Consider the following 23,848-nt stretch of genomic DNA (forward strand, 5'->3'; position numbering starts at 1 on the left):
AAAATGCAGGCAAATAAATAGTACGCCTATTGTATTATTCTTAGTATTATAGCTGCGCTGCTTGAGTTACTCCTAGTAGTCTTAGTTCCTAATTTGTTTTTCGCACACAATTGCGAGGTATATATAAGTATCTACGCCTTTTTACTCTTTAGAGGGAATTTGTTCGCACCTATTATAGCAGGGTAGATTAATATTAGCAGTAGCTAGAGGTAGATTATGTACTTTAGTGCAATTATTTATACCGCAACTACTATTATCTACTTTTGGATAGAAGAAACTATATATTTCCAGTTAACAGTTAAAGGCGAGGAAGATTTAGTGCAACTGACACTAGATAGCAAGTCTACACTAGCCGGCATACTGCCAAATGACCCGGAGAAAGGTGTAGAAAAGGTTGCAGAAACGTCAATTGCACACAATCCGGCCCCGATGGTGGGGCAAGTATACACGCCGTCGAAGTCCACCTGGAAAAAGTGAGCCCTCTTCATTGATATGTCATGAAGGCCTTCAAACAAAGCAATGCTCACGATGATGTGGCGTCCCTGCCCTTAATGTGGCATTTCCCAAGCGTGTCGTGACTGGCTTGTGAGTTCCACGGGCGCAGAAGGGTTCCTCGCATGGTAATGAATTCAGCGTATACGCGACATGTTTGATTGGCACAATGTCCTCAGTGCCACGACTCCGTCAATCTTCAGCGCAGTCCCATACAGCCTTTCGTCTGGCCTGGTCGGGATCGCGTACACCCCCCCTCTTATTGCTGCAGCACTAGGCCCTGTGTGGAGCGATTGGTTGACAGATAAGCTGGCGCTGTTGGCACGCCCGACGAAACAAGGGGATTCGTGAACTGGAACATCGCGTCTGGGTCCTGCTTCTCTCTGGCCTTCTCTGCTACGGCGGTTTGATCCTTCGGGGCGTCGGCTCAGCCCAGGACGTACATTGGTCCGGGACTATCATCGGGCTAGGCATGTTGGCATTCAGCGTCATCTGTGGTGGTTCCATTACGCTTAGTTTCGCCGTTAACAGCTTCAAGGTACTTCGCGCTTTGCTAATGCTTGCTCCAGCCGCTAACGGGCGAGTGGGAAATCACAGGCGAGACAATGCCCTCTGTAATCGGCATGAGCAATACACTGGATTTTGCCGTCTCGTACGCTATCAACCCCTCTATCGACGCCATGAATGTCCAGAACTGTTTTATCACGGTCGCGATGGTAGCCTTGCTGTGCACCTTCACGTTCCTCCCTGTGGTTTTCTTTGGCAAGCGGTTGAGGAAGCACTCGGCTCCAAAGTACTGGGAGTACATAGTAACACGTGCGGCTAGGGGTCATTAGCATGTCTGTATAGCGTGACTAAGTAATCTACGTAGAATGATGTATCTATTCGTGCCATGTTGTCTTTAATCGCAGCCTAAATGTGGCGAAGCGGGGCATCGTCAGAACGGAACCGAGGCGCGGTGCCTTCGGCTGTCCGACGCGCCCAAACAAACACTCCGGCCCTCCGACTTTGCAATGCAAGGCGCGCAACGACAACTACCTCGGTCATATAAGGTGGCATGGCCACGGCTCTTAGCTGTTAATCCATTACCTTTTCACTGTTGTTACCTACCATAGTAGACACATGGCAGGTGAACTTACTCGTTATGTTCAGCAGATGTTCACGTCCATCCTTTCTCTTGGATCGGGTTTGAGGGCTCACCTTCTTCGACTATTCAGCCTGACGGCAAGTAATCCAATCAGCACTCCAACAACTCTGAGAGGTGAAGCAAAGTGCCGTTTTCGTCTAGATACTGATAGCTCGGACACCTTCACGCTCCTAGATGGACGCAAACTAGGTTATGCACAGTATGGCTCGCTAACAGGACGGCCTATCCTCTACCTCCATGGTCTGCCAGGCTCTCGGCTGGAGGCAGCTACCTATCACGACTTGGGCCTAGAGTTGGGCGCCCGTATCGTTGCAACGGATAGACCTGGGATAGGCTGGAGCTCGCCGCATCCTGGCCAGACACTCTTGGATCTCCCAAAGGATCTGGAGGAGCTTGCGAAGCATCTGGCGTTGAGTGACTATGCTATAATGGTACGAGTAACGTATTCGCTTAGTTTACCATTGCTAACTATGCGCGCTGAACAGGGAGTTTCAGGTGGTGGACCACACGCACTTGCTTGCGCAGCGTCAATGTCCGAACAGCTCAAATGTGTCTCCATCATCTGCGGCTTGGGACCACCTGACATTGGCATGAGCGGGGCGGGTTGGGAAAGCTGGCTCGGCTTCACGATCGGATGGCGCTACAGCCCAGCCATTCTTCTACGCTGGTTCTTCAATCGCCATCTCTTAGCGGGCCGCTTGGACTTGACTGATGAGAGACGATTAAAGATTCTACAATCACCTTCAACACTTTCTACTATAACGAATGAGAAGGACCGTGAGCTTTTCAAGGATGAAGACCTCATGCGATTGTGGCTCCGATCGAACCGGGAGTCTCAGGCGCAGGGATTCGATGGCGTGTACAAGGATGGCAGACTCATGTGCAGCATCTGGAATTTTGGAATAGAGGACATACGTCCTAATCTACCCGTGCGGCTGTGGTACGGAAAGCATGATACCTCCGTCCCACCCAATCACGGAGTGCAGATTGCTGCGCGGCTGGGCGGAGGCGAGAGAGTGCATTTGAGAGTTGAGGACGATACCCACGCAAGCATCTCGATATACCGGAAGCGAGAACAGCTAGAGGAGATTCTCCGAATTGTAGAAAGAAGCTCGTAAACCCTCGGTCCTATGGTTAGAATTTAGGATTTGGTGTATAGGGTACTGTACTCTTTTAAACATAAGACAAGAGCTCCTTGCTAGTTTTCGTGACACTTCCCACCCGCATGAACATAGTCTGCTGATCGACTCAATTGAACGCATGCGATAGCGATTATGCACACTCTCTAGGCAACCTTCATCAGATTCCACAAAGTTTCAGCCTCGCATGCCCCACGGCACGGCGCCATCTCTGAGACCAAGAGCTCCTTCTTAGGCGGTGCCTTCTACCCCGCAGACCTACGAGGCAGCCTACACTGATTGATCAATCCTGTATTACTGCTCAGCCTATTCCAAGCGAAAGCGGGGCCTCTAGAAGTACTTATAAGGTCTTGCCCTGTTGCCTCTCCCCACCACAGCCTTCCGCGCACCTTGCTTGCACGCTGAACACTCGCCCGGAATAATTTACCTCACAATCTCGCGATACAAAATACAGCACTACATACTCAATCATCTCATAGACATGTCTCAGTCTTCTTTGTACACTACATTACCATCTACAAAATCCATCAGGCTATTACGACTGCATCCCGGGGCAGAAGATGAAACAGTATCCTGTTCACTGGAGTTAATTGAGGACTTTCGATCTTCGCCTCAATACCATGCCCTCAGCTATTGTTGGGGTGATGAAAATGACCTTACTGAACTGTCATGCAACGGTGAGGCGTCCGCAGTCATCAACAATCTGTACGCTGCTCTGCATCGCCTCCGTCAAAGAAAACAATCCACTCTCGTCTGGGCCGACGCGATCTGCATCAATCAAGAAAGCATCTTCGAACGTAATCAGCAAGTATCGATTATGAATAAGATCTATTTCCACGCTTCTCGCGCTTCGTATGGATTGGTCCCGGCAATGCGGAGTCGGGGAAAACCGTCGCGATGATTAGGAAAATCGCGCGTCACATTTACAGTAACTGCAATTCTGGTTGCTCATTTTCCTCCTGGTTATCGACGTTGTCTGCTGTCAAAGACAAAGGGAGAGTTATCACCGAGGCTTACCCCATCAAAGCCACTGATTTCACCCACGCAGAATGGCAGTCATTCTATGATTTCTACCAAGCCGATTGGTTCTTTAGAGTCTGGGTTGTTCAAGAAGTTCTACAAATCTCGGACGTCTGCCTGCTTTGTAGCAAGTTCGAAATTGAATGGAACTTCATAGCCCTGTCCGCATCGTGGGCCTGGCTTGGAGCAATACAAGATTACTCCACACACTTCAAGAAAGAGTATTTTCCGTCTTACAATGGTTTCATCAATGCGAACTTCATGTGGGATCAAACACTTGCCACGCGAAGACAGGCCCCTTTCTTGGCTCTTCTTCACCTATCCAGGCCCTTTCAGTCCACGGATCCGCGAGATAAGGTTTTTGCCATGCTCCATCATTGCATAAATCAGAATGTTATTAGTGAGCGTGGACAACTCATTGAGACACGACTTTATCCATCTTGTTCACCAAATGTAAGTACTTACAGAACTCCAGGCTGATAGATAACGAGTCAAACCTTAGAGCTCATGACTGACCCAAGTATTAGATACTGGACACCCATCTTGGTATTCAACCAGACTATGACACAAGTCCGTATGGTTTGTACCGTGCGTTGGCTCTGCAATCTCTCCAGCAGTACCATACTCTAGAAGTGCTGTGCTACGCTTGGCAAACCGCTCACTATAGTAGCTCTTGGCCATCGTGGATCCCAAGATGGGATGTTCCTAACAGCCATGCAAAGTCGTTCCTCTTGCCTTTCCTGTACGATGCAGCCGGAGGATCCAGCCCCGTATATCAATTAAATCCTAACTCCGACTCTCTTTCATTGCAAGGACTCAACCTTGGCTCCCTGGTAAAAATGACATAGGCGTTTGATTATCAGACAATGAAAGTTCATGTAGCACGAAACTACAGTAGCGCAGCTGAAAGGAGCTTAGTTGAAGTTTTGAGACTCATCACGCAGGATCGCTGGCAGCCTGACCTGTCTAGCGAGATCACCGCGATACGTTCCCAGCAAAACTTGCGGGCGCAATTTGCGGACTTCGCATCATATGTTCTGCGTCTTATCCAAAATCGCAACGAGGGTAGCTACGAGGGTAGCTACGTTTCCCTTTGGTCTCTCTGGTGCAGTCACTGCAAAGCGTATATCAGCGCCGCAGGCGGCGCAGTCTGGTCCACGCCATTCAGCAGTTATTACTGCGATGTTTGTCTTGATGGCGATTTGGACGTCTGCACTACTTGCTACCACAAAGGAAAACGTTGCGACGATGCAACTCATACGTTACAAAAGCTAGGCTCGACAAGTCTATGGTTTCCTGCCACACATGAGGTTGTCAAAATCTTTAAAGCTCATGCGGCTGGTGGACAACATGACCGATTCACCCGGCTCCTCGCTCAAACCATTACACGTAGGGCGTTCTTCAAGACCTCCCTTGGATGGCACGGAACCGCATCGATGGCTATGAAAACTGGAGACATTGCCGTTGTCCTATTTGGCTCTCGGATACCTTTTGTACTGAGGAAGGATGGCTCAATGTATCGCCTAGTAAGCGATTGCTATGTCCAAGGCTTAATGGATGGAGAGGCATTAGATATGTTGCGGAACGGTGAACTTGAATCAGAGAAGTTTCAGTTGAGATAAAAACAATAAATCGTCCAACCGTAGGTAGGTTAAATTATGCAACTATTAGCAGTTGTGACTAATCAGTAGGATATTTGGTAGCTCAACTAGTGCAGGGATCCTTAGCAAGATATTTAGGTGTGACATAGTTATATCGCAAGGCATGCAAGTAATGATACCTTATTTAGGCGGGTTGGTGGGCGTTATAAGCGGCTCTATGAAGACGTCAATCTCATTATCAGTAGTGCGCCATAGCCAACTCGAGTCGTTGTTTCTACAGGTCCGGCGGCTTGCACGTTACACATGTCTACATCTCCACTACTACTATTCAAGGTCGTACAATGCCACGTATCCGTCTCGAAGAAAGTCATGAGAGGGCTTCCATTTCTCACGTCCAACCGGATCAAAACAAATCATTCAATCTCGTGTGCTATTACGGCTGCGAGTAACAGTGCGATTACTCGAAATTTGTCATATCTCTATTAGAAGGCCTGAGCATTAGTTGATAACCGGCATTTGCACTACGATCCCCCTTTATCCATTCGATAATTCAGCAAGGTTAAGAACTAGCTGTTTCTTCAGAGTAGGTAGTGCGGAATTCAAACGTTACAAAGACGCATGGTTTATCGAGTTCTTTGTGTTACGCATGTAAACCTCAAAGAGAATACATCATTGGATCTATTATTAGGTACTTTATCATTGTGCAAGCGCTAAATACACTATAAAGAAATAAAAACTACAGCTCTGTGCAAATCGAACAAGTAGTAGTGCAACAATGGACAATATATACGCATACAATGAAGTTGGGATCTTTTCAGAAAATCTATTTAACGGGGCCTTTTTCCGCGTCTAACTTGTATTATAACCACCTCTATAACCATTCCTACAACCCTTTCTACAAAATGCGTACTAAACTTGAAGTTGTAACGCAAGACTATGGTACAGAGACTGTGGAACAGGGCCGTGCCCTTGCTAGGAAGGAGTTATACGATACACAAAACCCGCCACTTGATCAATGGTTTAAGCTTAAACTTCCATACAAGGCTCTCGATAGCCCTGATATACCTTCAATGGCTGATATTGAACAAGGTATGAAACATAGCCTGTTAACTCGGTCTGGTGGGTGCTTCCAAGTATGCAGGATCGGAAACCTCGTCGTCAAATGTGGCACCTGTCCAAGAATCATACAGGAAGCAGAGAACATGCTTTTCCTCCGGGAACACAGCCAAGTCCGGGTTCCCAAAGTCTATGCCGCTTTCATCGACCCTTTCTTCGTTGACGACAACTTGACAACCGAAGTATTCTACCTGGTCATGGAATTTATCGAAGGCATCACGCTGACCCAGTTTATATTCCAGGGTCTCGACGAGAAGTCCCAGATGCAGATTTGCTCGAGTCTTGGAGACCAATTTCAACTTCTCCGATCCGTTCCTGCTCCACCTGAGAAATCCTTTGGCCGTATTTACCATCAAGGTATAAACCCTCGATTCGCCCTTACATGTTCTCGATGTAAGGAAATGGCTGGACCCTACAATACTTATAGCGATCTCATTTCAGCTATGCATACAAGTGCTGAGTGGGACCTCATGATGCGGACTAATAGCCTAGAGTTTACAAGCAAAGAAGCAGAGTTTTTGTCGCAGTTCAAACCCAGCTTGGAAGTAACTGAAGAGCACAAGCCTGTGTTGACGTATCTGGACCCTAGATTTGAGAATATGATTGCCCGACCTATCACAGGGGATGATGGCGAGGTCAAGGACTGGGAAGTTACCCTGATTGATTGGGATCTATTCTTCTGGATGCCAGTCTGGATGCAGTGTGCGGCGTTGCTCGAGCGGATTTGGTTTTGGACCGAGGAATCAAATCTGAATGGGCCTATAGTACATCTCCCAGAACTGAGAGCGAAGTTCCATGGGCAGGTATTCGCGCGGATCGAGGGCTCCAACTCCTATCCGAAAGAACTCGCATTTTTGAGAAAATGTGATGATGATACGCTTTATAGACTCTTTTAATTGCTGGCAGTTCTGTAGTGAAACGTCACGATTAAGGTAGAATAATTCATGTAGTATTGGCGTTATCGATCTATCAAAACCTTAAAACCTGCCTATTATCATATTTTCATTGCAACGTAAATCAATGAGACCTATTCTCTGCTTGCATCTGTGCAATTTACGGGAGTACTACTACTATAAAGTTGGTACAATTCTTGACTCTACCCCCTGCATATCCACATTGAAGTGAAATCCTGTACTTCGCCATTAACTTCCTATTCCGACTTGGTGAACACTCAAATACCCGTAGCTCCAAATCCAGCCTCTACAAGGAGTTACCATCGTACGTGTCCATAAACCTCCATGATTTTGGTCCAAATGAAGAAGTAGTGTTGATACCCACAAGTCGAATATCTCATCCTGATCTAGTTGATGTGATGGGTCTTGCGGAATTGGATGGTTCTCGCAGATTGGAGCGAAGTCTGTTGCGCTTTGGACCCAGCCCAATTCCGCGATCAAGTTCTGGGCCGAGTCCTGGCGGTAGTTAGACTCCACACTACCACCTTGGATGTCTAGATAGTAAGTGTTGCATATGTGGGAGGTCCAGATCCTTTCGGAAACGTAGGATGGCCAGGTCTTATCGGCAACGTATACGTATAGTTTCTTCCTTCCACGAAGGTCTTGCCCCGTGTAAACTAAGTGCTTGTGCCGGGAAGGGGATGTCGTCATGTTATCCTTGATATGGTGTTTGGACTTTTTTTGTACCACCGAGCTGCTGTGTTGTTGCTTGTAGTCGGATGAACGGTCTCTATCACGTTTGGGTTCGCTGGTACGTTGCTGCCGAGAATTTTGTGTGTGTTTAGGTAGATTATGGGAGTGTAGACTCTCCTGAATGGCTTGCGGAGAATAGAATGCTGCTTGGAAAGAAGGAAAGGATGTCTAATGATATAGGCGAAAGACATGATTGCGTGTAAGACAAACGATGACTGTCTTAGTAACTTTTAGTCGCACAATCTGGGTGTCTGAAAGCTACTAGACTACTTGACAAATAACATGAGACAATCAAAGACGGGTTTACCTGCTGTACAAGCTAATACGCAAGCCATGGGAAGGGAGAATAGCCTGGAATTATCAGCGAGAATATCTGAAAATCGCTTTCACTGCGGTTTACTTGCTCGTAAATTTGAATAGCACATGAGTTGACCTTTTTCAAAATTTTGATACTCCTAGACATGCTAGTTAACTCCTGTTTTCTTGTCCTATATGGAACTATCACTCTAAAATGGTCAAAACTCTCTCATCCACTGCCAAATTTGTCGTCCACCTACCAGTTTCACAACATTGCAGTGGAGAGGAAAGCATCGACGACATGCGGATCACCCTGAAGGAATTGTTTGATAGACACAATAAGTCCTATAATCTCAAGGAAGGATGAGTGTGTTGCGGGCGTATAGACAGTTGATACTCAGGAAGTCTTGCATGTGACGCCTCTGAAGTTCACGTTCTCCAGCTAGTAAGTAAAAGAATGGCGACCGAAAGAGTCGTGGTAGTAAACTAGATAGAGAAGGATTGGCTAATAAAGCATTCTGCAGGAATCGTCGTCCGCTTCACGATCATATCTTATCCGACGTCAAGATCATGTTTGCTGGGGGTCTCAACCGGCTACCAACCGTTCCGTCCCCAGCATTTGATGTTGCCCTCACCCTCCCCCACATCTAGAATCGATTTATATATATTTGGGAGCTGGTAGAGATTGGGGGCATGGTGCGATGCCCCCTCTGTTGAATGGGGTAGGTGATAACTCGTCAGAGTTCGTCAGAGCTTGTCATACAAAGCTATACGGCCTGGATTCCGATACCAGCTGCCCTCAGTTGGCCATATAAGCCTAGACTTTTACATGCGCATTAAGTATCTCTAGTTCACCGAAGATAGCTAAACAATAATTGTTGCGTATTTTGATTGTCTACACATAGACTTCTAACATATCTTACTATGGTAAACGTGGAATAAAGTGCCAGAAAGCAGCCTGGCACGTAGATTTGCTTGCAACCTCTTTCAGAAAGTGAGGCTTCTATTCGGTGCTGCGTGTTGCATTCCCACCTTCAAAGACTTTCCCAGCCCCATGTCAACCCTCCAGAAACCCACCCTGCCCCAACCACCGCTCACACATGCCCACCCAGTCACTGACCGGTAGCCCTGGCGTATCCAGGGCAAAACCATGCGGCGCATCAGCAAAAACATGCAACTCTACCGTACCACCCGCCTGCGTGACACCCTCGGCTAACCGATACGCATTAACAACAGGCACGACCGGGTCGTTCCCAGAGTACACTATGAACGTTGGCGGTGCTGGGCGCTGAAGCTGTACATCTGGCTGTAACGTGTTGTACAGCTCTTGTTTCTGCCGCGGCGGAAGGGGCGCTTTATCCGGCACGATGGTGCGGCCAACTGCATTCGTAGAGATGGGTGCGTACCCGATTATTGCAAACTGTAATCTTGGAAGTTCCGGTTCCGCATTTCCATTTTCTTCTCTCCACGTCCGTGGATATTCGGCGAGTAGACTTGCTGCTAGATGGCCGCCGCTGCTCAAACCGCAAACACCTAGCCCATTTTTTGCGAACCCTTTCTCTTCAATGATCTTTAATGCGCGTCTTGCGTCGTCGAGCGGTGCTTGCGAGCTCGACTGTGCGTTCGGAAATCGGTGGACTAGCACGAAAGCGTGGAAGCCCAGTTTTGTAAGCCAGCGCGCTACTTGGAGTCCTTCGCGCCCGACCATGAGTTCAACATAGCCACCTCCACCGCAGATTAGAATGGCTCTGTTATTTGTTGTGGGTGATTGGGACTGGAAGCCGAAGAGCCAAGGGCGTTGGACGGAGGTGACGACTGCTTTGTCGGGATCGACATTGGATGTGTCGAGTGTAAAGGCACCTTCAATTGGCTCGTTGTCGTTGAGAGCCCATGAAAAGTCGGCATTGAAATGTTTAGCTGAATTCATTGTTGGTTTAGTGGGGACTAGAGGTTGTCATCGGAAGGGCAGTCAGGGCTGTTCGTCTTATGTACGCAATATTCTCGCTGTATCTTTAGCCCGAGGACGCCGAGACTAGTGGATCATGATCTCGTTGGAGAGAAGAAGAATTGAAAATATCATTAATGCATATTCAACGTACGCATGTGTCTGATGCTACATCGTTGACACCCTTCACCTACTAGAACATAAGCAAGCAGCAATCCTATGCACTAAACACATGCCCAAGTCTAGAATGACAAATGCCTGGTAACGCCAAACTCGCTAGTAATAACTCAGTCACATGTTTGTCAATACAATGATCTACGCTTCAACTTCGTCCTATATCAAGTCAGCAAGATCACATCATATCATCGTCTCCTCACACGAGAACTCACGTAGCAGCCCAACTCCTCCGACTGACCGGCCTCGTCGCATCATCAACCGCGGCTGTGGTCGGCCTCTTATCAACCCTCGATCCGTCAGTAGTAGAATATCCTGATGTGTTTGCCATTGAACTCGACGGTCTGCCCTTCTGTCCTGCAGTCGTCGATGTTGGCGTATGCACGACCTCCCCGAAAACCGGGTTGACGGCCGTGAAGGTAGGTGCAGCGGATCTTGGTCGTAAAGGCGGGTTTCTGTCCCTCGATGCGATCGCGCTGCGCATGCGCAATCGATCGTTCTCGTTCACCTTCGCCTCTTGGTTCGTTTTATCTTCTAGTGATTTTTCGTCTTTTCGTACCATTCTCTTCATGAGATCTTTAAATCCGTGGCTCTTTCTTCTCGAAGCTTTCAGTTCCCCCAGTTCTGCGGGCGGGACATCATTCGACACCAGACTCCACCGATTTGGAGTACTGACGCTTCTCAGGTGCTTTTTCGGCGTTTGCTGTATGCTTTCCTTGCTTTTAGGGCCTGCCGATGAAGGCATGGGTCGCATAGCTTCTACGGAAGCAGGTTCTTCTGAAGGCCTTGTTAGTTGTGGGCTTAGATCTTGGATGAGCGTGGCATCACTAGACCGCGCGGAGGTTCGATCTGCTGACACAATGCGCTGGCGAGTACGATGTAATGCGAGGCGTTCGTGGTCGAGCATGAGTTGTTCCTTTGTTGCTTGGAGTTCAGAAACGGTTATTTTGAGGCGTTCGATCTCATTTTGATCTTGGGTATGGAAGTTAACCGCCGCGCCGACTTCTCCTTGCAAGCCGTTGACCAAGTGATCCTTCTCGACGATCGTATTTCTGAGGAGCTGGACTTCTTCATCCTTGGCTAGAACAGCGTCCCGGCTCTCCTTTAACTCTCCTTCCATGCGCTGGAAATGGACACGATGAATAACACTCGGTCGTGCGGTTTCCAAGTCCTCATTGATAGCCTTCTCGAGCCTGACCTGCTCTCTTAATGTTTCAGCATCTTGTTGAGCGGCGAACATCCTTGCGTTTGCATCGCGCAGTCTCTTCTCCAACGTCTCTACTTCAGCATATAGTCTCAAGTTGTCCTCTTGCGCAGTATGAAATAACGCTTCGAGGTCTCTTGCATCCTGCTGATGCTCGTCGATTGTCGGTAATCGGCCGTTGAAGTTAGTCCGATTCTTTCTTTGTCCCTCTATTTCTGATAACTTGACCACTGCTTCCTGTAATTGCTCGCGCGTCTGTATATGTTGTTCTTTTTCTTCCGTGAGGGCGCTCTGTATCTTCTTTGCAACATCCCACGCCCTCAGAAGCTCCGCCCGCTGGTTGACAACAGCTTCGGCGGTTTTGGTTGCCATGGCAAGATCTTCTCGTAATTTTGCAATCATGACATCCTTTTCTTGCTCGGATCCTGCGGAATCTCTACCCTTCTTCACCCGTAGCAGTCTAACCTCCAGTGCATGGTCGCCCCCTTCTTCAGGCATGTTGTCCTGACCTGGCTGTGGACTTGCTTCACGACCAACGGAGGTGAGTCGGTCCCTGAGTATTTTGAGTTGTGCGTCCTTGTCGTCCAGCTTTGCGTCGCGATCCTTGATGTACTTCTCTTTCCGCGCGTTCGCTTTTCGTAGGGCGAAAAGTTCAATATCCTTTCGATATACAATTGCCTGATGATCTTTTCCGAGTGTTTGCTTGACTGTCGTTAGTTCTTCGCATAGGCTGGAGTATTCTGCGATTGTCTCATTGAGCGCCTCGCGCGCATCACGAAGCTCCTCCTTTGCGCTACGCAGCTGCACTTCTTTAGCCTTGTTAGTCGTTTCCAGCTCGGCGAGGTTTTGTTGAAGTCGCACGATCTCCCCCTCCTTAGAGTCGATTGGGGGTGGTTTTGTGTCGGATACCCCTGACGGCGAGGCTAGGATAGACGGAATGTCCCCAGACTCGACGATCCCGTTACTCGGGTGATGTGCGAAATCCGATTCGGCTAGAACAGAGTGAGTTTGGACCAGGAGAATTTCACCAGCTGATGCAGGTGGGGCCTGGTGTTGCTGTTCTGATTCGCTGCCATTGGTAGCGTCCGCTGCCTCACGGCCTAGAACCCACTGAAACACGTCAAACGCGACCATGACTAGCACAACGACCAACAAATCAAGGGCGCCGAGCCTATGATTTGCAGAACTGACGAGCGCGATGAAATGTAGCACGTTCGCAATTGCTACTTGATGCCTGCTCGCCCAAGAATCCGGAAAATGTCTGGAGCCCCAAGTGAAGAAGCCCGGTAGGGTTGCGGTGATCGCCACGGAAAGAGATCGGCAAAACGAAAAGTGTAACGTCCAGTTATTCCCGACGCACTCGTCTATCTTAATACCAGTCGACTTGATGTTATCGCGTATATTTTCGATGATTCCATGCGTAAAAGTCGCTGAAGGCCTGTCACCTATAGGAAATAGTCAGCATTGAGAAACTTTTGCCAAGACCGTTCGCATACGAGTCGACTCTCGAATGCAATAGAATTGAACGCTCAACTAGCTGTTGACGGGTGGTCGGAAGTTGTATCAAAGGGGCTGTTTAAGGGTCGTTTAAGGGTCGTTGGTGTCAGACTAAGTGATCAGGTGCCCACCACGAAGCTGAAAGCTCTACTGCATCGAGGAAGGTCCGACTTACTCAAGCGGGGAATAGGAACGGTATGCTTCAATGAGAATGCTCTCGCAATGTCAGAGGCTGATGGAAATGTCTGCGATAGTACTGTGTTTTCCACTTCTGGCAATGGAGATGTCCAAATAATGTAAAAGTACGACCCAGGCACGACAATAACTAAAAGAGCAGCCACAGACAATGGATTGTGTTGCGCGTAGTCTCGGACGCCGTCAAACACTGTTGGCATTGTGGTACGTGCCAAGCCTGGGAAATGGTCGTGAGGTAAGACAAGAGAATAAAGGCGCGTTGGACGGGTCGTGTGGAAAGAAACAGTTGTCCGCTTCAGCCGTCGCTTTGATGAAGTCGCGGAGAGTGCAGTTTCGTATCGGAAGGGAGAGCGTGACAATCATTACCAATGAATTCGACACAGGGGTGCAAGCATTATACTATTCATTGAAAGTACAGTATGTAGATGCTGTGAACAACATGTCGCATGACGCCAAAAGCGAACGAGAACATGAAGAAGGGAGAAAAAATAGGAGAGCCTTAGATAAAGGGGAAATGCGCATGAATAACCAAATGACGTGCGGGGATGCAAATGACCTAACGCCGTGATGAAATGCACCCGAAAAGAATATCATAGCAAAAGTATAGGGAATTTGACAGGGGCCTGACAGCATGGGCGAATAGATGCCAGGTGGGTCATATGTCGAAATGTTTGAACCCTTCCACTAATCCATCGCTGATTTTCGATGGTATTGCCCATACCGGCAGATAATGTTGGAGTTCGTCGAGAGCGGGAATCTCTCCCGCATTTGCATCAGACCAAAGGCATACGATTCTTCCAGAAAGCTTCGGCTGCTCCTTAGCGTTCCACGTTACGTCAACATCCCAGGGCTGAGACCACTCGCGATGCCAGAGTCGCACTTCAAGGGATCCCGTTTCACCGACTGGCCTGAAGCGAGGATCTGAAACGGCGCCGGCAACCGCCAAATCAGAAATGGGCGTGTCAAAAACAATGCGACAGGATCGCGTGTTCCGGCCAACAACGTGTATCGTCGCTTTATTCGTGCTGTTGCCCTTTTGTATGGAATAGCTCAGCCAGCTATCTGTCCGGGTTTTGTTGCTGAAAGGCGACGCTTTGGGAATGACCTTGGCGGGGATACCCTCCCACTCGCACGTCTTCAGCTCTTTGCGCGTCACCACGTCTGGCGTCGTGCAATTCAGCCCTCTGCCCTGCGCACTGGGTAAATCACCAACAATGCGCTGGATATAGCCGTCCAAGCCAGTCAAGGATACAGTGTTTATGCCGGTTTCGCAGTTGACGCGCTGGACGAAATACACCTTTAAGCGATGCTCCCTGCTGAACGGGAACGCCACGAGGTTGTAGATGACAGTTGCAACGCAGACCAGGAACAAGAACGTCGGGATATGGTATGTAAATCGGTGGATGAACGGTGCGGTAGGAGCAAGAAGGAGCACTGTAAGTACTGCAAAGCTGATATAAATGAAAAGAGGTGAATTACCGTCCGATGGGGTCTGGTATAGTGCCGATGTCAGCAGTAGAGAAATCTGTCCGACCAGGGTGACAGCGATGGTCGCCACCGGTACGAACTGGACGATCCAAAGCCAGCTGGGTAGCTTGCTACTCCATTCTTGCTCTCCTGGATATTCATGTCCAAGATCCAGTCGCCGAGGCCCTGGTTCGTGATCATCGCCTCCTTCGCTCGTAGATTCTCGCCTGCCGCCATATCTTGCGAAACTTCGTCGGTCACCCCGAAGGAGTGAGGTCGTCTCAGTTGCGTCATCGTCTTGGGCCGGGCGATCATCAGATCGAGCTGCGCTAGTAGTACCCGTGAGCGGCCGGCTGCCAGATTCGGAGTTGGGCCGAGGGGATTCGATCTGATCGAAATGGCGTGCATATGCAGACTTGCTCGGCGCGAAGAACAATTCGAGATATGAGATTAAAATAGCGAAGAAAATAGCTGCAAAGTAGAACAATGCAGGATACCCAGCTGCGAGATGGTAGTTGTTGACAAGAACTGTCACCAGGGCGAGAATGGCGAAAGATCCAATGAACAGCCAGATCAAAGCGTACATGCGCTGGAGTGCTGAGGGTCGCATGGCATCAGCTCCACGCAAGAAAAACCATGCAATGGCAAACCACGCAGAAAGCATCATACTAGGCTTAAATCAGTAGTGAAACAACCAAGAGCAGGATAAATTACCTCCACACAGCATACGGACTGCTGTAAACAATGAACGGGTTGACGCGAACTATAAGGTACGCTAAGCCAACCACGGCCGCCGTAGCTATGACCAAGACGATTGGGAATCGAAAGAAACCGCGCCAACCATACAGGTGTACTGGATGATCGTCATCTGAAGAACAAACATAGGCCCTACGAGCGAGGAGGTAGTTCTTGCCGGCTTTTGAGAGACCGACGGTAAGGCCAATCAGAGTGAGGGGTGCCACGACCAGTAGCGTTACACATAAGGCGAACAAAGTATGCAACTGGAACACGACGAAGACTTTGCCAAAGATGTCGAACCAAACTGCATCGCTCCCGCTGCCGGTCTCGGCATCGTCGTCGCCGTGACTAGAGTCATCGCCAGAGCCACCAAATTCATCATTGGAGACAGAGGCTAGACCAGAAGTTGATGCTAATGCTGCAGAGAGCATGTGCCAAAGGGAATTCATAGATGTCTCTCGCGTAGAGTCCTCGACAGTGTGGTACCGCGCTCGGGGTTCCATGAAAGCAATGTCCAAACCACGGAGCCCAAGTTCGCCGTGGAAGACCTTGTAGTCCGTCTCGCTGCGGATGAGGCCTTTTTTGAATCCATCGCCGCTGACAACAGTGCCAAATGGATGGCTCGATTTCCGGTAGAAGCGCGTCACCTCAGTGTCGGTGCTTCGAAAGAGCGTGGCTCTGCCGCCTGCGCCAGCACCCTCCAGGTTAACAAAGGTACGTGGTACTCGCGAGATGGAGTTGCGCATGAAGGCTTTGGCGCCGTTGAGGAAGTCTTCTTCTCCGTTGTTCAGGAGGAGGACTACCGTCCGTTTGGGCCAGTTCTCGGACTCGGTAAAGTATGCTAGTAGCTGGAGCACCGTGACGACTCCTACGCCGTCATCTGTTGCGCCATATCCAGTGCTGACCGAGTCGTAGTGGGCATTGACAAGCACGCCGCCATTGTCAGGTCTGCGTTCCGCTGGTAGTGGACCGCCGTACTCCCCGAATGGCTGGTCGTCGTCGGACCCGCGGATGGTGACAATGATGTTGGTGCCCTCGAAGTAAACAGAGGTGGGCCCAGATGAAAAAGTAGCATTGGCAACCGTGTCGTCTATGACCTGGACCTGATCTTTTGAGAGCTCCTTGGACGCGACAATGTGCTTGATGCGTGATAAAAGGTAGCTGCGGACGTCATCATTGGCATGGCTGTTGTATGGATGAAAACGACGTGTAATGTGTTCTAGGTCGTCCCAAGCCTGGGTGAGATTTGTGCCCGCGGGTGGGTTGGACGGGGAATTGGGCACTCTTAGATGCACAGTAAGCAAGGCGGCAAAGAGCGCTATGTACGTGACGGTGGTGAAGAAGATGACAGGGCCGGGCGTAAAGGAAAAAGGATTGAGGAAAGCCATGACAGCTCGGCTCTGGTGCAGCCACGTAGCTCACCGACGCTCTGCAGCGCGTCAAGCCGTCGATGCAAGGTGCAGTGTGCAGTGGCTTGGGGATAGTCGTGGTTGGAGTCGTTAATTGGGAAACCTGCGGGGCTCTGGGAGCGAGCTCGTGCAAATGCAAATGCGTCATAGCTCTGCCTATGCAGCAACAACCCTGCCGAGGGAGAACCCAACCACTGTACGACGGACGACTAAACACTACAACAACACGACTAGCCACCATGGTCCGACGGGCTATCTCTGCCCATTCACGTTTTGCTACCTTTTAGAATTGGCCAGAGAAAGCCATGTCTCCCACTGTTTCGATGTATGCCACAGACCGACCGTTCGACCTCTTCTAACAACTAGGTCTACTATCCATAGTGCCATGCATGGCCTCTCTCGATGATGAAACCCACCGCAAGCACGAGAAGTCAGTCGAGGAGCCGCCGCGACCTCCAGTGCTCACCGCAAAGCCTGCCGTCTACTCTGGGTGCTGCCTCGGACTCAGCGCGCCCCTCATCACCCACTTCCACACGCTCCTCCCCCCGTCGCCTAGTCTGGTTCTCTCCGTCGGCAGCGGCTTCGGCCTTCTCGAAGCGCACCTCAACGCTGGCCCATCCCCGTTGAACATCGTTGGTGTCGAAGTCGAGCCGAGCCCGAACGTATACCTTCCCGTGTCAAGTCATCGCATTGTACACGGGTCGCGCTTTCTCGAACCACTCGCTGGTGAAGCTACGGCATGGCTCTTCGTATACCCAAGACGCGTAGGCTTGGTGCAGGAATACCTAGCAGAGTATAGCGAAGGCAGCGTGGAGAAGATCATCTGGGCGGGCCCCAAAGCAGACTGGGATGACTACGTCGGCTGCTTCTCTGGCTGGGACGTGATAATACAAAGCACGGACGAGGTTGGAGGAAGGCCGTGGGAGCTGATCGCTGTAGCCAGCAAGTGATCGAGATAGGCCGGACAACTTCCGCGTAAAGCCTTGGACCTCATCAACAATAAGGAATGGCATATCATGCATACATGTCCTCATTTCCTATCAGCGAGCTCTACTTCTACGTGAGTCAAGCGCACTTCATGCAAGGCTTCTAGTCAACTCGGATTTTTACATTGCCACCAAATGCTTCAGCGTCGCATGTGCTAAGTTTCAGGCGCTGTGTCGGCCCAGCCGCCTTCATCTTCACTTCCGATTTCGCATTGTCTAGTTCATCCTATCAATTGTCTCATTGTGTTCGATCGCACGCCCTTCTACGTTATCCTAGCATTCTGGCGAAAGAACAACAATATCCTTTTGTTCTCGACAACAAAACATCCTTTGAGTTGTGTCTCTACATGTCTTTCAATTAGGAAACAAAGCTTTCTTTGAGTTCATACAAGTCCCACTCCCCGTCAGCTATAGTGCAAACCTTCCACGTTTTCATCGTCTAAAGACCACCTCAAGATTTTTACATTCCGCTCATCGACCCGTAAAGGCAATATACGGTTGACTATACCCTACTGTTGTTGAATGACATACGCACACTCTACGCAATAACCCCACCAGCAACCACTATGGCAGCTATAGTAGTAGCCGTTCTTTATGGGGCATCGCAATTGTTTGTGCCGCAAACTGAAGCAATGGCCGGTACAATTGCTGCGATGAACTTAGCCGTCGTCGTACCTCATTACGTTCCGTCTTTCGACCAGACGCAAGCATGGGTCCGTAACTACACGTCTAGAGCGTTGATTGGGGGTGACGACATCATAATACCATTCGCCAGCCTCGACAGCACCCTGAACACTAAGCTTAATATCGTGGAGGCCGCAACGTCCAGCTCGCCTCGACGCATCAGCTCTATCATCATGAACCAATTCCCTGGCGCTTCTTCTCTCCTTTCTACTGTCTACAGTCCCTCAGCTGCTTCAACATCAGCATCGACAATGCAACTTCCGACGCACTCGGCGAATTTCAAATATTCGTCGTCCCACACTACCAACGGCACTCTCCACAGCGACAAGATGTCTCGACACGATCCAAGGCAGCAAGGTTTCAAGAACCCTGCAACCTGGCTTACCATCCTGACCCCCTTCGTCCCCTTCCTTCTATTCTGTGTTCACGGCCTTCTCATCGAACGACGCCCGCACGGGGAACGGATCTTCAGCACCCTACTAGGCAGTTGGTACGCCTTCGTTGTCGGCTGCATCACATACTTCGACGCTCCTTTTCTCTTCATACAAAACTTCCTCTCTGGTTGGCGACTAGTCAGTCCCTTCTTAAACGAGGCTTATCGTGAAAGATTCTTCTCTCAGTGCCCGTGGATCCAACCGACTGAAGAGTTCTTCGCCGCTCGCGCTCTTTGCGCTATTCTCGTTGGAACCCTTCTCAGCAGCGTGTGGATCGCCGATGCAACGATGAGGCGGACTTGCACTTGCGATGTCCGCCACGAACAACATCTTCACCCGTTCTTCAAAAATCTCAGTGTTACTACCTGGCAGCAGATAGTCTTCGTTCAGATCATAGCCAACATCCTCATCTTCTGCTACAGCTCGTATGTCCAGGACTTCTCCATTGTCTACGCGGTCGAATTGGTGGCATACACATGTCACTGGCTTTACATCCATCAAGATTTGGTCAAAACGTTCTTATCGCAGACATGTGCTATGTCTGCGGCTGCTATTGTTCAAGCCGTGCGAAACAGCCTCGGAAATCTCCGAACCTTGTACGACTTTCTCAACCGTGTCAGGCTATGGTTGGTTCTTTACATCAGCATCGCGGTAGTCATTTACTGGCTTAAGTGTCTCGACAACCCTCTGTCATCAATCAAATGGGGAATGTCACACAAATTCTCGCAACAAACTCACGATAATATCAGTACGATGGCAGAACGATTCGCTCTAGTCAACGCTTCCTACTATATTGCTATAGGCCTCGTAGCTCTTATCATCTTCATGTTCCGTGAACTCGCTCGAAGCCTGTGGGATCTTTTGGTAGCTCACGTTCAGACGACTACAATGAAATCCTATCATTATATTCAGCACATTTGGACAACCGTTACCCAGTTTGTGGTGGAATGTTACACACGCATAGTCAAGGGTATTGCAGAAGGTCTCTCGTTGTTCCTAGACGGTATTGAATATATATTCCAGAGCCTTGGAACTGGGGTTTCAACTGGCGCCGCATCGATCGTGGCTGGCTTCCTTGCCAGCAAAAGTCTGGGGAGAAATGTAATCTTCCGCTTTGGCCCCGTCGTTGGAATAATTCTCGAGCGTATCATGGTTGCTCTTTCCAGCGGTTTCTTCGTTCTATGGGCCATTGATTTCATCGGGCGCTTGGTGCACTCTGACTATGAGGCGTTACCTCATATCTCTTGGGATTCCCGGTCGGCTACCGACAACGCACAACCAGCTGAACTATGGACTAACGTCGCTATCCATCCAGCCATGGTCACAGGTTGGAACAAGATTGTTGTGCCATCTTGGACAGGCGTCACTATGAAGGGTTCGGAGACCGTGCAGGCTCTTCCTTCAACTCTTGAGTTCTATGCCACGAGTTTCAAACAGTTCGTAGCAATCTTCGATCAGCCATGGATTATAGCACTCGGAATGCTCCAAAACGCTCCCCTGCACTTCATGGCGCTTGTTCATCAAGTCGGTCGAGTCAGTCCTTTGACCCGTATTGTCATCACGGAACTCCGAGACAAGGTTTCCCTAGCTCTTGTGTGGGCATGGCTTTCACGTGCGCTTACAATAGCAATCCTCACCGCTGGTCCTACGATTGTCTGTATCGTTGCGTTGCGGGCTTGGCCGCAGCACAAGCTCCACTCAGCAATTACCGTTACTACGAGCCTTGCCACACCTTTCATGCGCAACTTTGCTCCAGCAATTCGTGGTTTTGAGCTCATCCAGGACCACTTTATCGTCAACATAACGGTTATCATCATCTTGTTGTCATTCTGGCCCAGGGATAGCACCCCTGGTGAGGTCCCCGTAGTGCCAACAACTCAGGGAGACGTAGAGACTCAACCCCGTACCGTCCCCAAGCCTCCGACCCAGCAACCAGATGATCTGTGGGACCCATTTCAAAACGATTTGCAGGATGCCGACCAACTTCGAATTGATGCCGACCAAAAGGACGCAAATATTGATATTGATACTGATGTTAACTCACACGCCTCTAACAACGAGAGAGAAGATCCAGATGTGGAACAGCAGGAAGAAGAACAGAGCTGGAAGCAGTGGCTCCGTGACTTCTTTCGTAACTGCATCCCTACTCCTGAAAGCTTAGCCACCGACTCGCAACTGGAGTCAGTTGAAACAAGCGCGCCTGAGGAGGTAGCAGTAGCCGCTCAACATCATTTAGAGACGGATGATATCAATCAAGAGACGAAAAATCTATTAGTGTCTCTCCACCGATCAACAGACAAGGCTACGTACATTGAGAATTTGGCAAACCGCCGCACGGCCGTTGAGCAGGCAGTAGCTCCATTTCACCTTAACGAGCCTCGTAATGCTGAACCAGAGATCATTAGCGAGTCAGAGCCTCGTGAAGTGCTCCAGGATGTACCCAACGTGTCTCCTAATCAGACCGCTCTACCCGAGCCCGAAGAGCCTCGCAACGCTGAACCCGTGAGCAACAAGCCAATATCTCGAGAGGTGCTCCAGGATGCACCGATTGTATCTCCTCTTCAGAACTCTCTCCCTAAGCCTGAGGAGCCTGGAAAATCTGAGGCGTTGAAGATTGCCTCTTCAAAACCACGCGATGTGGTCCCGGCTACCCCTTCGGCCTCTAATCCGCAACTATTTAAACCTACGTGGACTCCGGGCCCCTCTATGTTCCCGCTCCCTAACATGTTTGAACGGTCTGCGGGTCGGCCTTCTAATGTTGCATCAGTGGATTCCCTACCTCAATTCCGCGATAGGCTTCTAGGGGCTTCTGATATGCTCACGCAGATAAGAAGGGAGGCTGAAGCCCGAGCCTGTAAGGGTGGTAACGGAGGGCTTGTTACACCATCTGAACCACCTAAATCATGTGATGGTAATCAAAGCTCAAGGAACTACAATGGAAGTGATACCGAGCCAGCTCCTATGAGAGCTCCACCGTCAGGCGCTTCCAACGATCGGCTTGTTCCTGACGACGAGGACTACAAGAAAAAGGAGGAGATTGAGGATAAAAAAATGGACATCGAACCTCGCCCTGAAGACGAAGACCTTACGGTTGCAATCGAACAAACCACTTCTTCCGCAACTCCCAGTCTGAGCAAAGCTTTTCGCGACGGCAACCTACCTGGTGCTCTAACATATGTTTCTTCTAGTCCCGTAAATGCCCCTACTACTCTAACAGGCGTCCCTTCCATTCCCTCAGACATTCTTGCATCTTCTCAGCCTACCACCCCAGAAGATAAACAGGAGAAAGACGAGGAAGGCGAGGAGAAAGCGGAGAAGGGGAATGTCCCGATAAACGCTGAGAACGTCACTTCTGAGGGCCTCAACATTCCTGAAAACAATGAGGATGCCGATTCCGATGCTCTCACTGAGATTAGCGAGGACGAATTGAATGTCATGGGCATTGAACAGAATATCGAGCGTCAGAATGTAGAGATCAAGGCACAACAATTGATGTCAAACGAGGAAAACACGAACGATGGTAGACAGGGAACATCCAAAGTTAAAGCGGACATCGATTCCTCCTCCGATGAGAGCGATCAGGAGTGGGAGGACGTACTCATAAAGACCGGAGATGAAAAGCCGCAGTCGAATGCAACCCAAGGTAGCGAGAATACCACCAGAAAAGAGTCTCCAACAAATGAGGGTGAGACCGAGCGCATCAAAGCCCCCGGTGAAGACTCGCAAGAGGCAAGGTAAAGGCACTTCGGAATCTTCGACTCCCGTCGCCCAAGCATTTCTAAATCTTTCTACGTCTGTCAACTCCTCGGTTCCTCATGTTAACACCTTGCCGGTACCCTCGACCGCACATCCTCCGGCACCTTCGAACGTTGTTGTTCCACTTCCTGCACCGCCGCGGGCATTTAGTCCAATTCCCTCTCAATTTCAGGAGCAGTCGATATTTCCAGCTGCGAAGCAAACAGAGACGAAACCAGACACACAGACAGAGCCACGTCTTCAGAACGGCCCTTCAGGACCTTACTATGTTGACCGGGCGGGCGTGAAGCACGATGTCGGCGCAATTGAGGGAGATTTCTATCAAGAGAGATTCTGCACCAGTGAAGGGCAGGAGATTAGTTTTGACAGAGAGGGTAGGGCGGTCGATACGTCTACTGATGAGCTTTATCTGGGGTAATTACTTTTGCGTTGGTTGATAGCGGGAAAGAAAAACCAGGAAGCGTGGAGTGAGGCGTTCAATTTTGGCTTTTCAGGTTGTTGTTTGTTTGTTTGGTTTTTGCGTAGGAAGGCTTGCGGATGTATCTATAGGATGATTAATTGCTTTTGTTTGGTTTCAAGAATTGGATCAAGTACGCATCTCTTGCGGATTTATTATACTTAATGCATAGTCTGTGGCAACATGTAAGATATCCTAAATCTCGATATTAGTGCTTGTGATAACTAGGGTTATTATAGCTATTGTACTTTCTTTAAGCAGTGAAGTTACTAATAGCAGCGGAAAGTATTGCCAAATTAGGAGACATCTACCTTTGCTCCAGCTAGAATGTGCAATCGTTATTCGCGAGCACGGTGGTTATATGTGACCATTCAAGGAGAACAGTGCATGTAGCCAAGATCCGAAAGGGAAAACTGAACTTGCTGTACAAAGAAACAACAGGGT

At 49.5% G+C, this 23,848-nt stretch overlaps 11 protein-coding genes across 11 annotated transcripts; 8 read left to right on the top strand and 3 right to left on the bottom strand.

Annotated features, from left to right (window-relative positions):
* Window positions 1-964: 964 nt before the first annotated feature.
* On the top strand, window positions 965-1,328 carry K460DRAFT_404774 (uncharacterized protein; the record flags this gene model as incomplete). The annotated part of the gene is made up of 2 exons (XM_040936766.1): window positions 965-1,030; window positions 1,062-1,328. The coding sequence occupies 2 exons, from the start codon at window positions 965-967 to the stop codon at window positions 1,326-1,328; spliced, it is 333 nt and encodes a 110-aa protein (XP_040787038.1).
* Window positions 1,329-1,647: 319 nt separating this feature from the next.
* K460DRAFT_286550 (alpha/beta-hydrolase) lies at window positions 1,648-2,757 on the top strand (the record flags this gene model as incomplete). Its single annotated transcript, XM_040928898.1, has 2 exons — window positions 1,648-2,070; window positions 2,125-2,757. 2 exons carry the CDS (start codon window positions 1,648-1,650, stop codon window positions 2,755-2,757), a joined length of 1,056 nt encoding a protein of 351 aa, XP_040787039.1.
* Window positions 2,758-3,259: 502 nt separating this feature from the next.
* K460DRAFT_282392 (uncharacterized protein) lies at window positions 3,260-4,278 on the top strand (the record flags this gene model as incomplete). Its single annotated transcript, XM_040928566.1, has 2 exons — window positions 3,260-3,656; window positions 3,806-4,278. The coding sequence occupies 2 exons, from the start codon at window positions 3,260-3,262 to the stop codon at window positions 4,276-4,278; spliced, it is 870 nt and encodes a 289-aa protein (XP_040787040.1).
* A 460-nt stretch (window positions 4,279-4,738) lies between these two features.
* K460DRAFT_92714 (uncharacterized protein) lies at window positions 4,739-5,517 on the top strand. Its single transcript, XM_040938815.1, has one exon. It carries the CDS (start codon window positions 4,831-4,833, stop codon window positions 5,071-5,073), a length of 243 nt encoding a protein of 80 aa, XP_040787041.1. The 5' UTR covers window positions 4,739-4,830; the 3' UTR covers window positions 5,074-5,517.
* K460DRAFT_284891 (uncharacterized protein) lies at window positions 5,190-5,420 on the top strand (the record flags this gene model as incomplete). The annotated part of the gene is made up of 1 exon (XM_040928773.1): window positions 5,190-5,420. A coding segment is annotated over one exon (231 nt), but the record flags the coding sequence as incomplete, so codon positions are not given.
* A 784-nt stretch (window positions 5,518-6,301) lies between the features above and the next one.
* On the top strand, window positions 6,302-7,446 carry K460DRAFT_354394 (uncharacterized protein; the record flags this gene model as incomplete). The annotated part of the gene is made up of 2 exons (XM_040931786.1): window positions 6,302-7,318; window positions 7,402-7,446. 2 exons carry the CDS (start codon window positions 6,302-6,304, stop codon window positions 7,444-7,446), a joined length of 1,062 nt encoding a protein of 353 aa, XP_040787043.1.
* A 2,069-nt stretch (window positions 7,447-9,515) lies between these two features.
* Window positions 9,516-10,385, bottom strand: K460DRAFT_283133 (alpha/beta-hydrolase; the record flags this gene model as incomplete). Its single annotated transcript, XM_040928630.1, has 1 exon — window positions 9,516-10,385. One exon carries the CDS (start codon window positions 10,383-10,385, stop codon window positions 9,516-9,518), a length of 870 nt encoding a protein of 289 aa, XP_040787044.1.
* A 214-nt stretch (window positions 10,386-10,599) lies between these two features.
* On the bottom strand, window positions 10,600-13,900 carry K460DRAFT_92722 (uncharacterized protein). The gene is made up of 3 exons (XM_040938816.1): window positions 13,454-13,900; window positions 10,793-13,226; window positions 10,600-10,736 (listed from the first exon to the last, which is right to left on the bottom strand). Exons 1-3 carry the CDS (start codon window positions 13,671-13,673, stop codon window positions 10,706-10,708), a joined length of 2,685 nt encoding a protein of 894 aa, XP_040787045.1. The 5' UTR covers window positions 13,674-13,900; the 3' UTR covers window positions 10,600-10,705.
* Window positions 13,901-14,128: 228 nt separating this feature from the next.
* On the bottom strand, window positions 14,129-17,066 carry K460DRAFT_376162 (endoplasmic reticulum metallopeptidase 1; the record flags this gene model as incomplete). The annotated part of the gene is made up of 2 exons (XM_040934848.1): window positions 14,129-15,608; window positions 15,655-17,066. The coding sequence occupies 2 exons, from the start codon at window positions 17,064-17,066 to the stop codon at window positions 14,129-14,131; spliced, it is 2,892 nt and encodes a 963-aa protein (XP_040787046.1).
* Window positions 17,067-17,476: 410 nt separating this feature from the next.
* On the top strand, window positions 17,477-18,037 carry K460DRAFT_284680 (uncharacterized protein; the record flags this gene model as incomplete). The annotated part of the gene is made up of 1 exon (XM_040928759.1): window positions 17,477-18,037. One exon carries the CDS (start codon window positions 17,477-17,479, stop codon window positions 18,035-18,037), a length of 561 nt encoding a protein of 186 aa, XP_040787047.1.
* Window positions 18,038-22,733: 4,696 nt separating this feature from the next.
* K460DRAFT_365447 (uncharacterized protein) lies at window positions 22,734-23,483 on the top strand. Its single transcript, XM_040933178.1, has one exon. It carries the CDS (start codon window positions 22,805-22,807, stop codon window positions 23,363-23,365), a length of 561 nt encoding a protein of 186 aa, XP_040787048.1. The 5' UTR covers window positions 22,734-22,804; the 3' UTR covers window positions 23,366-23,483.
* Window positions 23,484-23,848: the final 365 nt, after the last annotated feature.

The sequence above is a fragment of the Cucurbitaria berberidis genome, assembly GCF_010015615.1.
Source record: "Cucurbitaria berberidis CBS 394.84 unplaced genomic scaffold K460scaffold_3, whole genome shotgun sequence".
Lineage (NCBI taxonomy): Eukaryota > Fungi > Ascomycota > Dothideomycetes > Pleosporales > Cucurbitariaceae > Cucurbitaria > Cucurbitaria berberidis.